We start from the raw sequence: 14,760 nt of genomic DNA on the forward strand, positions 1-14,760 counted from the left end.
TATCCTCAAATAACTAAGCTTCTTTTAGAATTGGCTAATGTTGTAAAAGATTTATCGAAAATATACATAATCCATGACACTTTGATTGGAGGAGATTTTAATGCTGTAATGGATGAATGGCTGGATAGATGCCCCACAAGATTTCTGGATCATCACTACAATGCTCCTTTATTTGAATTTTGCAATTCACTCAAATTAACAGACATTCATCGTGATTTAAATCCAGACACCCAAATATTTACATGGTTTAAACCTGATGGATCGACCAAATCTAGAATTGATTACTGGCTTGTTTCTGAAATTAGACCTCAATCTGAAGTAAATTCCATAATCTCGACAGCTCCTCTTACAGATCATTCTTTAGTTAAACTTCATTTTAAACCAACACATTTGCAGCAAAGAAATAAAGGATACTAGAAATTTAACTCAAATCTTCTTCAAAATGATCTTTTTTGTAAAAAAATTAATGAAATGATTAATAGTATTGCTGAAGATACGTCATTCACAAGTTATAGTGCTAAGTGGGAATATTTAAAGTATAAAATTCACCAAACCTCCATGTCTTTCAGCACACTCTTAAATAAAACTAGTAAGCAAAAGGAAATCGATATTATAAACGAAATTCACAAAATCTGCAACATATCTTTATTAAATGAAGAAGAAAAAAAAAATCTATTTACACACATCATTGGATAATATTTATATTAATAAGGCTAAAGGAGCGCATATTTGATCGAGAGCTAAATGGATTGAGGATGGAGAGAGGAGTTCAGCATATTTCTGTCGTTTAGAAAAACGGAGACAGGAAAGAAATGCAGTGAAAACACTAAAAATTGATGACCAGGAATGTGATGATCCCACTAAAATATCCAAAGCAATATTTCCCTTTTATAGTCGTTTATACATTTCCTCTTATCCACAAACAGATTCAGAAAAGTCATTTGAGGATATTAGGTAATTCTCTCTTTGTAACAGGCTGTCTGTTAAATAGGAGAGGAGGAAGTAGTAATTGAACTTAGAATAAATTTGAGGTTAATTGGATCAACATCTGAGGAAGGGCTTTGATCACAGCATCATTTTGTTTCCAATCCGACAACTGGAATTTGGAGTAAAAGTCCTCAAAGGTCAAAATATCTCCAGAATTATCCAGTAAATGCAGGACAGAGCACACCCCTTTAGTCAGCCAGTCCTTGAAAACAAGGATTTGTTTCTTCACACCACATATCGGCAGTTCCAGAGAGGCTTGATGTGTGGACTAAAATTGTGTTTCTAGATGAGTTTCCAGTACAATAAAACTTGTTGATGAAGGGAAGAAAGTTTGATTGGCAGTTTCTTCGGGTCATAGTCACATTTCAGCAGGAAGTTGATTCCACCAACATCACTGAATATCTTAGAGGGAAATTGAAACCAGAAACCCTTTTTTAAAGAAGGATCTCAGCCAGTTGATTTCAAATGTACTATCTAAACATTCAACATCTATAGCTTTAAGTTCTCTCTCTTCATATTCTGTTAGCATCACACTTTTTCTGATATAATGAGTTTTGTATTTACAAATGTAGTTCAAATTATCTTGATTTATGGCTTTAATTGCTGGTTTGGGGAAGGATAAAGAGTGTGCTGGGTAGATTACTCTCGATAGGGATTCCATCTTTACCAGAAAAACTCTACCCAGAATAGAAATATCACGTTTAGACCACAAATTTAGGTTTAATTTGTACTTAGAGTTTTCCAAAAGTTCAGATCCTCTAATATTTTGGTGTATTTGGTTAAGTGGACACCCAAATACTTAACTTTGTATTTAACAGGAATGTTATTAAGTGTTGTTAGAGTGAGGTCTTTTATCGGCAATAACTCACATTTTTTTAGAGTGTCAAACCAGAAGTTCTGGTGAAAAAATCTATTAAATCTAGAATCATAGGAACCTGAATGCTGTCTCTCATAAAAATGGCTGTCTTCATAGTTTGTAGTTTCTCTTTTTTATATAAAATGGATAACATTTTATCTGGAGTGATGAAGACTAAAGGAGAGATAGGACAACCCTGTTTAACTCCTTTGTTAGTTTCGAGGGCGAGCAGGGACACACAAATCCCCTCTGATAAAAGATGGATTTTCGACGTGGCCTTTATCATCACTGACCTGCTCAACAATTTGATACGGGGTAAGACAACTGTCAAAAAGAAACATATTCATAAATAATATTTTGTTTTCAAAACAAGAAATTCATATTTATAAATACAAAGTAGTGCAAACGTTTATATTTTGCGCACAATTTTGCAGAAAAAATATGAATGCAACATTCAGTTTTACGTTTAGCATGTCTCTTTTGAATACGACTTTTCTTTGTCTTGAATACAAATTCCTCCTTCTTAACAAGGTCCCTTTGGGAGGGACTATTAATTTTTGGCCGCCATGTTTTTTTCTCTGTAGCCAGATTCTGTTGACTTTTCTTGCAACTTTTCACAAAAGCTGCTGCAACATCAGGTGTTTTAGGCTGTAACAATCACAAATATCTGCTGGGAAATCCTGGAGGGTCTGTGTTTGACAGAAAACGTGTCGTTTGTTTTTGTGGAACCTCTTTCTTTGCTTTCTTTTTTGTCCTAATCCCTGTAGTTTATGTGGCCTTAGAGTAGTGATAATGATAATAATGCACACAATTTCATTTGACGTTTTTTCTCAAGGAAACTTTGCACGCATCCCTAGCATGAAAGAAGTGACTCTGGTGGTGGGGAGGTTGCAGGAATATGGAGAACTTCTCAGCAACTTTAATAAAGAGTTTGACTCATGCTTTGTGGATTTGAATAAGTGTAATTCAGAGCTAAAAAGAAAATTTGTATTGCTATCCCTGAGGGATTTTTTCCAGATGTGTTGCTGCAAAGATACCCACAGATGAGAAAAAATGCACAGGTAATGCTATCTCTGTTTGGCAGCACCTACATTTGTGAGCAAACATTTAGTCTCATGAACCTGAACAAGATCAAACTCAGGGTACCGTCACAGACTCACACTTGCAAGATATATTAACACTATCAGTGAGTGAGCTACAGCCCAACATTGAGTCACAGATAAAGTCAAAATACCAGCTCCACGTCTCTCATTAGGATTTCAGTTTGCTGTTTTCATTAGAAGAAAGTTTGCTTGCTTGCTCTTGTTCTTCAATTAAAAATGACCAGTGAGGCCTGGCTGTTATAGGTTTCAAAGACCCATCAGTTAAATGAATTCCTAATAAAAAACAACTGCTATGATGTCTTCCAGTCCGACTTCAGACAGAACCACAGCACTGAAACGGCTCTGACCAAAGTGACTAATGACATACGTTTGAATACAGACAGTGGAAATATGTCAGTGCTAGTTTTACTGGATCTCAGTGATGATGATCTCAACCAGACAGGAACTGCAGGAACATAGGCCCACAGGACTAGTATATTAGGTGCCCAAGGATTCAATTTACCGATCTGCCACTTAGAAATGAGGCAAAGGGGACAAACACCCCAACAAATAGAGACCAAACCAATGTTTAACTCTTATGCTATCCTAGGCATGTTTACATTAAAAGTGGGGTTATCTGGACCCCATAAGACATGGCACTGAACTTTTTTTTTTCAAGGATCTTTTATCTTTCTCTGGTGTCTGTGGCAGACATGAAATTCTTTCCACCTTTGTCAACCTTTGTCATGGGAGGTTGGGTCATCTGGACCCCATTAGAGAGAACAAGGGTTGAGAGACAAACTGTAGCCAGATGTAGAGTACCTCTGTCCACAAACCCAGGGATTTTTGATACCCCCGGTTTAGATGTGAATTTGAATAGAGCTCAATATCTCTGTGATCCCCTTCACCATTTAGAGAAAGGGCAACTCCATCCGACCCCACAATGTCTACTGAATGAAGGATGGCGAAAGGAACTGAAGACAGCAGATCAGAGCACATGTTTTTATTCAAGGTTTAATGTACAGTTTAAATCCTAAACATCTTTGTTGAAGGGGCTGGCATTTGACCTACATAACTTTATTATCCTCTGCAAAAAACAGGTCAAGCGAAAGCAGGCACAGGTTCTTAGTCTGAAGAAGGCACAAAGGTGCTGTGAGGATGCAGGCGGCATGCTAATTACACATTTAGTGGGTAAGTCTCCTTGCTGGTCCAGGATGTGGAGAGATTAATCACTCTGAGATGAAGTGAACAAAGGTGACAGGAAACACACCTCGCCTGCCTGGATCTCCTTCCACATGTCCAATCTGAAACAAAACGGCACTGGCCTTCAGACAGTTTCACACACCATAAGTCTCTTCATCCTCACAGTGCAGCAGCTCAAACTCACCCACCACTCGTGGTCTTCCTCCCCCTCCACCACAATTACCTCCCCCTCCTTAAATGTTAGCTCATCCGGTTGGTCGGCAGAACAGTTGTAGATTGCCTTCACCCTTTTAGGCTTCTGCTGCTGCATTTTAATACAAAACATTTTGTTGGTTATATTGATGAATGCTAGCCACTCAGAATTTAAACAGGTTAGAACTCACAGAGAGGTTTTTTCTGGGTTTGGGTAATGGAGGAGCTGGACTGTGTGGGGATTTAGACTGAATACCTGCAAAAAACGCAAGACAAAATCTTACAGTAGGAAATACAACAATGCAGTTCTCTGAGGCCTACAGCTCCCTTAACCTGGGGGTTAAGGATATTAATGGCAGAACAAAGTCTATCCTTGTACAGAGCACTAAGAAGCTTAATAAAGCAGGAGAGTACACCATGGCATATCAAGGTTCAAGGTTCAAGGTTTTTTATTTGCCATGTATGCAGCAACGTACATCGAAGCAAATTGGAATTCTTGTGCTGAGCTCTAAGAGTCACTGTTTGGGTTAAAGAATAGAGTTTCTGTACAAGTTTAATAGTGTAGAGATTACGAAATATGTTCATCGGAAAAAATAACAATAAAAGTACAAAAGGTTTAAAAAATAGAATAATAAAAAGTACAAAGAGTATAAAATAGAGTGATAAAAGTACAAAAAGCGCAATTTAGAGTGTCTGAAATATTGCACGTTGACCAATTTGGCAAGACTCATTGCACATATATTTTTAGTGATGTAGTTTTTTTTTTTGGTTACATTTTCAATAATTGTTTTTTGCCATCAGTCTGACTGTAGCAGGGAAGAAGCGAGTTCTGTGGGTGATGATGCTGTCCGCTCTGCTGTGTCTCAGGCTATGTGAGCCGGGTGGAGCGGGTCTCTGAGAATTCCCTCTCCTCTTCTTCTGCAGCGCTGCTAGTAGATGGAGTCCATGGAAGGAGTTTTGTCCTGGGTATGCTCTCTGCCGTTTTTATCATTTGTCGTAGAGCCTTCCTCTCTGCCTGTGTGGTGTTTCTGTACCACACAGTGATCCCTGCGGTGAGGACGCTCTCGATGAGCCCTCTGTAGGCCTAAGTGAGGGGGCTTTGTTGCAGTCCTGCCTTCCTGATCAGCCTGTGGAAATAAAGCCTTCGCTGTGCTTTTTTCACCACGGCTTTGGTGTTGGTGGTCCAGCTTAGGTCAGCAGAGACTTGCAGTCATAGGAATTATGGGTGACTGGCCTCTCCACTTCAGTCCCTCTCATGAGTAGAGGCTGCAGGGGGGGGAGGATTTTTCCTGAAGTCCAGTATTATTTCCACCATCTTGTCTGCGTTTAGTATGAGGTCGTTTTTCCTCACTGTAGACCAGAACGTCATCCACCAGAGTCCTGTATGCTGTGTTCAGCCTATCAAACCTGGCATAGAAAGCGTTCAGGCTGTCTGGAAGGCTGTCAGATTGAATTAATACTTTCTTTCCATCAAACTCAAACTTTTTTGTACAGCAGCATAATCGCTCTTACAGTCTCCCTATGACATTTTTTTTTATTTATGTTCTCAGTAGTGTTTTAATTATGATTATGAAGTTTTTAACCAAAATCCCACAACCTAAATGTCTTAAAAAGCTATTTTTTATGCTCATCTGAAACTTCAGTCCGAAAAATATCCTCTGGGGGGGGGGACTTTTTGGCTTTTTGTCTTGATAGTGTAAATGCTGGATGTCAGCTCGGATAAGAAAGGTAAGAGCTTCGCAGACCAAACTTTCACCGATCCTTTCCAACTGCGGTCAAATGAGCCGCCATTCACATTTCCGTGGTCACATCAAGAAGCTCCGTGGAGTCTGGTGGAGATTTTCCAGCGTTCTCAGTCCTGCTACCGTAAGTATTGGATGAAACTCACACAAAAAATCCAGTGATGCTGATTTGACCACAGAAATGTGAACGGCGGCTCATTCTTTATTGGAAAGGTTGAGAAGATTAGGGCTGGGAATCACTGAGTACCTCACGATACGATACGATCCACGATACATGGCTCACGGTATTGATAATATCGCAATACTGTGATAATTGGTACAAAATTCTCTCTAATAACTAGCATTATATAGAAGAACATGCTTTTTGGGGAAAATATATCCCCATTTATCTTTTTTAGCTTTAACACAATCTTGATTAACAACTTTTCTTATTTTGTGCGACAAATTATAGACACTTCAACATTGCTGAAATCAGTAATACTATGTCTTTGACAAGCATTGACAACAACTGAATTGGAATTATCTGTCAGATCCAATGTTATCAATAGTAAAGATGAACAGCAGTGACACTACTTAGTGCAGAATTGTTGTAAACAACAGAACAAAAAATTAAATAATGCAAGTGGTGACAGCTATCTACCTCCAAAAGAACGTCACACCAAAGGATGATGAATATAATGTTTTACTGCCCCTCTCAAAAATGACCTAATTTTTTGTGCACTTTTCTCTCATTTGAAAAGGTCTGAGCATCCAGAAATGAAGGCTGATTTACTCAGACTGTCACTTGAGATTATTTTTCCAATCTCTATCTATTTTCCATTTGGTCAGTCAGCAGTCAATAGGTAAAACTCCTAAAACACACATAATAATGGCAATAAATATATGTTTAAGTGCTTCAATTAATAGGCAACCTCCCTAATTTTACAGTGAATTTAAGTACTTTATTTTAAATACATTTTTATTTAAGTTCAAACATCAAATCCTGCATTTTTTATTTAAGAATTACTTTAAAATAACATTGGCAAAAAGTAATTACATTGTTTGAAAACATCACATTATAAATTTACCAAAGTTACACCGTACACCAGCAGGTTAAACACTGAAGTGCATGAAAACGATGGTACCTGAAGTACACACAAACAATTGCGTAGCACGCGCCCAGTTTCCACAGTGCACCGGAAGTACAGGATGGCTGACATTCTAGCGCTCAGATGAAGTCACTTCTTACCAGCTGCCTCTCCCACAGATTTATGATAAATGCTGACAGGTAGACATGCTTCACACACGCGCTACAGAGCCTGAATCTCACCGGAGCTTCTCCCGAGTGAGCGCGTGCATCGCTATTAAAAGTCCGACGTAGCGCGCCCATCTACTCAACAGTTCCGCTCCGCGACTCAGATGCTCGGCGCAACAGCCTCTTCAAATGAAAATATAATATCGATACTTGGTCAGAACCCATCGAGAATCGATCGCAGGACTAAGTATCGTGATATATCGCCATATCGATATTTTGGCACACCCCTAGAGAACAGCTGTCTTTGATAGGTTTGATCCTGTGAGTCTATCTTGTCTCGAAGATGTTGTTAGCCATATGAAGCCGTCAGGTTCTCCCCTGGAAGCTCTTTAATGGAGAGAAAATAGACTCACTCCGATTTGTGGTTGCATAATTCTTGATTTGCGCATAATTTAGGATTTGTGTAAGTCCATCAGTTCTGGCTCAATACAAGTCTGTCTTCTGGTGTGGCACCTCTTTATTCTAAACTCATCATAGTTCAGCCCCTGCTTAAGAAACCAAACCTCGATAACACAGTAATAGATCATTTCAGGCCCATGTCCAAACTCCCTTTTTTATCCAAACTCCTAGAGAAAACAGTACACACAACTGCATTCTTCCCTGGTCAGACACAATGTGTTGGAGGTCTTCCAATCAGGTTTCAAGAGTTTGCACAGTACAGAATCTGCTCTGCTGAAGGTCTTTAATGACATTCTCAGAGTAACCGACATGGGAGATCATGTGATCCTTGTTTTATTGGATCTATCTGCTGCTTTTGACACAGTAGATCACGAGATCCTGCTGTCAAGGCTCCAGAACCATGAGTGTGAATCTTTCTAGATTTACCTCAGACACAGCTCCACTGTCCTTTGGTGTCCCACAGGGCTCAATTTTAGGACCGCTTCTGTTTTCCCTCTATCTTCTTCCCCTGGAGTCTATCATACAGAAACATGGAGTGTCTTTTCATTTCTATGCTGATGATAGCCAGATCTACCTCCCAATCAAGAAGAACGGCTCCTCCCTAAAACAGTTAATGTCATGTTTAAACGAAATCCGAACATGGCTGGAGAGCAGCTTCTTGAGTTTTAATGAGAAGAAAACTGAGGTGTTGGTAATTGGCCCAAGCAACCACTGTGACCCTTCCAGTCTGGACCTGGGCCCCCTGGATCCACATTTTAAACACTCTGTCAGAAATTTGGGTTTCTTCTATTTTCTTCTATTCTATTCTTCTATTTTGGTTTTATTCTGGATAGTGATTTTAAGCTTGACCATCACATCACTTCTGTAGTGAAGCAGAGCTTTTTCCATGTGAGGCGGTTATCTGCAGTAAAACCATTTTGAACTGTGCAGGACTTTGAGACAGTGATCCATGCTTTTATTACATCTCGGCTGGATTATTGTAATTCTCTTTTATTCAGGGTTAGCCAGTCCTCTCTTTCACAGTTGCAGCTGGTTCAAAACGCTGCTGCTCGTATGTTGGTTGGAGCACGAAAGAGAGAACACGTGACACCCATCCTGGCTTCCCTCCACTGGCTGCCTGATTGTTTTAGGGTTCAGTTTAAGATTCTTTTAGTTGTTTTTAAATCTTTGAATAGCCTGGTCCCGCCTAACCTCTCAGAGCTTCTCTCTTCCTACTCTCCTTCCCGTTGTGATCAGCTTCTCCTGGAGGTACAAAAGGCTAAGAGGAAGTGGAGAGGGGACAGAGCCTTTTCCATCTGTGCCCTGAAGCTCTGGAACGCTCTGCGTTTTAACATTCGTGATGCGTCGTCTCTGTCCATTTTTAAAACTAATCTTAAAACCCATTATTACAACCAAGCTTTTAATTTTCCATGAGATTCTGTTTTTACTTTGTTTTTACTCTGTTTTAAATCTGTTTTAACTGTCCGTTTTTAGTTGCTTTATGCTTATATTTTATCTATTACTGTTCTTGGTGTTTTAATGTACAGCGCTTTGTAGTAGTCTGGCTGTGTTAAAGTGCTTTATAAATAAAGTTGATTTGATTTAATTTGACTGCAGCCAACGGAAAGATTCTCTTCTCTTCTCCGGAACCCGAGCTCGGCACGCTTGCTGGGCCAGATGAGGAGCTTGTGCATGTGCAGCAGAGCAATCGTGACATATTAACTGCTCAGTAATTCAAACAGAGATTTTCTGTGACAGTTTGATTGACAGAGATTTAAAAGAAGAAATACTCAGAAATGCAAAAGCGAAATGACTTCTTATTACATCTGTTCTCTTTCCTAAGAAAAATGCCACACATAGATGTTAAAGAGTAAAAAAAAAACATGATTTTCATCAGAGAGGGACTTTAAAGAATCAGTGAGACTGCAGAAGGTGAGCTATGATGAAGAAGAAGAACCTTGTATTCTGTTCTATTTGACAGGGATTTGGAGATGTTCTGATAACACTGTATTTGAGAGGCTGTTTTAGTCGTTTTTAATTGTGTTTTCACATCGAACCCAAATTGTCAATTATCTTCCAATATGGGCACCCTACACAACCAACTTCATGATTGTGTAGGCTATTACAGTATTCTATACTAATAGTAGGCTTCATAGTTGTGAAAAAAGTAATTAATAAGCATGCCCATATTTTTAGCTTCCCACAACTTACCTTTGGTTGGTGAATTTTCTCAAGACTGATGTCCAAAAATGGCTATTCAGCGTGAAGTGATCTTTGTAGACAGGAATAAGATGGTGCTACATCTCTGACCCTTCTTATGAGAATCTACTGCTTGAAAAAGGTTTCAAGGTAATCATTGAAAGTAAATTGACAAGGGAGGAAGAAATATGGATGATATTTTGGGTGGATTTTGAGCCAAACTGGTTTGATGCAAAAACACATCAACAGTTAGCATTAAGGGGTCACACTTTAGATTAGGTGCTGCAAAACACTCAATTACTTATTAACAAAGAAAGTTTATAAAGCATCTTATTAACACTATCAGCTATCTTTAAAAGCAGCCTATTAACACATAAGGTATTTGTAAGACATTAACTAATGATAACAAATGCCTCATCAAGGCCTTAACAGTGCTTGTTAATGTTTTATAAATAGTTGGCTAAGGAATCTAATTTTCAAGTGTTACCAATGAATTAAAATAGACTTTCTCTTTTATCTAAAATGTATTTTTAAGTTGATAAACCAACAAATCAGCATGGGACAAAATATTTATGTTCTCCATGGTCCCTCCCTCAGACGAGGCTTTAAGAAAGTGGAAGAAGCCAGGATAAATTCTGGCTTCCAGAAACAAAGGATGAAGACGGCGCCAACATTCATCTGCAGCAAGTGCAGAAAAGACTGGAATTCTAGAGTTAGGCTGTGCAGTAAATCTTAAAATACAGATAGATGAATTTCATTCATGGAAGTGACACCATCATCCTTCCATCTTATGCAGAGTGAGAAATTCCTGGGACAATAAAGGTGTAAACTTAGGAGTAGACTACAGAGGACACTAAAGCATGCCTTAAATCACAAACGCTTCCATCCTCCATATCACTTACTCCCTTTTGGGGTAAAAGTATTTTAAGAAGCAATATCATTTACCAGGATCTGCCATCATTCCAACCTAATGAAGCTTTCAACATATTTATTTTAGGGCTGTCAGATTTGTCGTGTTAAAAACGCATTAATCTGACACGTGCTTGACGCCGACAATTTTTTTGACGCATTAATCGCGGACTTTCTCATACGTGCCTTTCCATACCGCGCGGGCGGGTCTCCAAACACCGAGCTGCGAGCTAAAACCGGCCGGCGCTAGGACCTGGAGAGCTCCTGCACCCTAACCCGGCTCCGGTTCGCGTCCAGTACCACGTCTGGTGGTACCGGCTCGCGTCCGGCGCCGCGTCCCGAGAGCTGTGGACCCCCGACGTTCCGAACAGCAAGCGCACCGGGGGACGTTTTAAATGTTCTGGAGGTTTAAGCGTGATCCAACCAGGGCATAGCTCTCTGTCTGGCGACATATTCATAGCTTGAGCTCCGCTGGACACGTCGCTGCATCGAGCTGCAGTCAGAGAACGCGACAGCAGTAACAGACTGTCAAACTATCCACAGTGTATCCCGCTTTTCTCAGTCTTTAATGTTTTAAAAAACAAAAGTTAATTGGAAATGATAAATCTCTATTTCATTTATTACTGTAGTTCAGCAGAGGAGGAAAAGATTTGGTCCTGACAAAAAATGAACATGAAAGTGTTATGGAAATTTCATTTTTGATGTTTTTCATTTTATTTTACTGAATGTTGATTGAAGTTTAGAATTTAAAATGCCCTTCACTTGCACTTGGGCTTTTGTTAGGCATTTTATATTACAGCCTTTTATTGTTAAGAAAGTTTATCTCAATACAATGCTACAAAATAAAGTATTTCTTATGAAAACTATTAACCTTGTCATTCTTGTTTTCATAATTAATGTAGAACTACTAAATTCCACGAACCACACATTTTTTTTCCTTAAAAAAAGGCCACATGTAAATTTGCGATTAATCGTGAGTTAACTCGGGAAATGCGATTAATCGCAATTAAAAATTGTAATCGCCTGACAGCTCTAATTTATTTTTAAAAGTAACGGGTGCAGTTTTAGCTCAAGCATCACAGTGAACCTCCTTATTTGTGTGGATGCACATGCAAGAGTGTTTACCTGATTTTCCCACGGATCCAGATCTAACAGGGGGTCTCGGGGGAGGCTCCTTCACTAATCTGCCAAAGAAACATTTAAAACAAAAAGACTGTCCAATTAGGACTCAGAAAAAAAGATAACAATCTGTAAGACCACAAAAGGTGAAGTGCAACACATTGCAAACACAGTTTAGTCTGTTGTTGCTGTGACCAGTAGTGGTCACTTATGACTAGTAGAACTAAGTTTGGACAGTAAGGACCAGTTCTGATCAAGACATCTGTACAGACAGAAGGTCATTGATACTGCTACAGACTTTGGTTCAGTACTCACCCAGGGGAGGGCATCGGGGGCTTGGGTGCGGGTGGTCCGAAAGGTCTGCTGATTTTGTAGTTTGGTACATGTGGGGGGAGGGGAGGTGGTTTGTGTATGGGAGGTGGAGGAAGTGAAGGAGCTGGTGGGACAGGGGGTGGTCCTGCTGGCGGGGAGGGAACTGGGGGGAGGGGATTATTCTTTGCTGACAGAGTTTTTGTTTCCAGTAAGATTGATCCTGAGTTGATTGGGAGAGGCGGGGCAACTGGTAGCACTGTGGAGATGAGCAGAGGGGATCAGAGTTAATATGTCCCCAAAATCTGCAGCAAAAAAACATGTCACTCACCAAGGGCAGAGGAGTTCTTCTCTGTGGTGGGCGCATTGGGGGGGTCAGACAAAGAACGCTGTCTCCCCACTTCTGGTTTACCGATGGCTACTCCTGATGCAGCCCCACCTTTATTCAGACCTCTGTAAGGCAGGGGAGGAGGGCTTGGTCCCAGTGGTGGCAAACTCAGGTCAATGGCAGTGCCATAAGTTTCATTGCTAATCATTGAGCTGGGGATGGGAGGTCTCTGTTTGTCCCGCACCATGGAGGCAGCATCTCGAGCCAGGGCTGCCAGGCTGGGCTGAAGGGCACCACTGGCCACAAAGCAGCTAACGGGACGCTCGTCCCGGCGACTTGGAATGGGCTGCATATAAACACATAAATGAGACTAAGGCAAAAAAAAAAAACAAAAAAAAAACCAGAAGAAACAAAGGTAAAAAGAAGAAGAAGAAGGCTGACTTTATCTTCCATTTCATCGTCACTCTCATCCAGCTCCTCGTTTTGTAGGCGCCACTGATACTCAACATGAACATGTACGTTGAATTTTCCTGTCTGAACCTGAGTAAGCTGCAAATAAAAAAAGAAAAACACAAAGATCAATCCACAAACCAGAAAAAAATGCTCATGTTTCTTATTTCTAGTTGAACCAGTAGTTCACTCCAATGAGAGGGTTCTCTAATACAAAACAGTATAACATAAGCAGAACTGAACTGCTTACATAATAACATGCTAATCATCAGTGAGGTTTTCTCAACCCTTAAAGTCAGCAAACACTAAATATTTGTTATTTTGACTATTCAGCTGTGCAGAAAAACACTTTTTACTATCAGCGTTGGCAGGAAATGTCAGGAAATTCTCACCAACTCCTCGCACAAAGAGTGCTGCAGTCGCTTTGCAATGTCCAGAGGAGTTTCTCCGGCTTCATTTGCTATGAAAAAAAACACAGTTAGACTCCACCTTTTGAGCAACGTGTTTTTTCTTTTCTGTTTTATCCTCCACGTTCGTTATCAGTTGTGCATGGTCAAATTGGGTACTTGTTACCAATCATTTCTGTGTTGAGGGGTATTCTGACGTCCACAACAAATATTGGTCGGTGTGCGTACATTTCCTGTATATTTTTGCCTGTATATTTTTCCTTGTTTGTTGTATCAGTGATGTTTATATCCAGAAAGTTAGTTGAAGTGTCTTTTTCCTCTTCATGTTAATCAAGATGTCGTCCACGTAGCGTTTCCAACGGGTAGGACGGCAATGCTCTGGTGCAGATTTTATTGCTTTGTTTCATAGATCTTGGATGAAAAAACTGCACATGATGGCTGATAGTAGGTCCCCATGGCAAAGCCTTCCTTTTGCCTGTAAATCGTGTTGTGGAATTGAAAGTAAGTGGAAGTGGCGATCAGATGGAGTAGTTGTGAAATGTCGCGTGCTGCGAGCTTTGTTCTTTTTAGATATTGTTTTGTTTTTGATAAGATTTTATCAAAATTGCTTATTCATCCAGTATCTTATCCGTATTCTTATCGATATTTTTCTGTGTGAAAAATAATAAAAAATAAAACATGTTGCATTTTAATTAATTTGATGTCAAATAATTTATTATTATTATTATTATTATTATTTTATCAATCAATCAAGTTTATTGGTGTAGTTCCCATTTGTACAATTCACACGATATACAATAAAAAAAAACAACTAATAAAAAAAGGAATAGGCACAAGCTTATTAAGCTTATTCAATGCCTTTCCTAGAAAACTAAACAATATATGCTGATCAAAAAAGAAATAAATATGAAAGAAAAAACAATTTACAAATACAAGTCACATATGTATGTTGTAGTCATTCAAACATTTACGTTTTAAACTTTTTTTAAACTGCAAAAGTGAAGAACTTAATTTTAATTCATCACTTAATTGATTCCATAATTTTACTCCAAGAACTGAAACACATCTCATCTTAGCATTGGTTCGAGCTTTAACCTGTTCAAAACAATAAAGACCTCTTAAATTATACTTACTAACCCTTAAAGTAAATAGCTTCTGTATATTTTTTGAAACCAAATTATGTTTTACTCTATATACAATTTACAATTTACTCTATATCAAAACCCCTTTATGAGAAACAACACGAAAGATTCCGCTACGTCGCCCGGATTGGCGTCACCGGGGCCCCACCCTGGAGCCAGGCCT

At 39.4% G+C, this 14,760-nt stretch overlaps 1 protein-coding gene across 1 annotated transcript in view; it reads right to left on the reverse strand.

The window, feature by feature from the left end:
- Nucleotides 1–3,913: 3,913 nt before the first annotated feature.
- The window catches only part of asap2b (ArfGAP with SH3 domain, ankyrin repeat and PH domain 2b), a gene marked incomplete in the record, with an annotated part of 115,929 nt that continues 105,082 nt past the window's right edge, over nt 3,914–14,760 (reverse strand). The window contains 8 exon segments of the mRNA XM_024260961.2: nt 3,914–4,229; nt 4,313–4,432; nt 4,512–4,576; nt 11,968–12,026; nt 12,277–12,529; nt 12,602–12,944; nt 13,040–13,147; nt 13,441–13,508. Coding sequence (XP_024116729.1) covers nt 4,155–4,229; nt 4,313–4,432; nt 4,512–4,576; nt 11,968–12,026; nt 12,277–12,529; nt 12,602–12,944; nt 13,040–13,147; nt 13,441–13,508 — 1,091 coding nt within the window.

The sequence above is a fragment of the Oryzias melastigma genome, unplaced genomic scaffold (assembly GCF_002922805.2).
Source record: "Oryzias melastigma strain HK-1 unplaced genomic scaffold, ASM292280v2 sc00160, whole genome shotgun sequence".
Taxonomy (NCBI): Eukaryota; Metazoa; Chordata; class Actinopteri; order Beloniformes; family Adrianichthyidae; genus Oryzias; species Oryzias melastigma.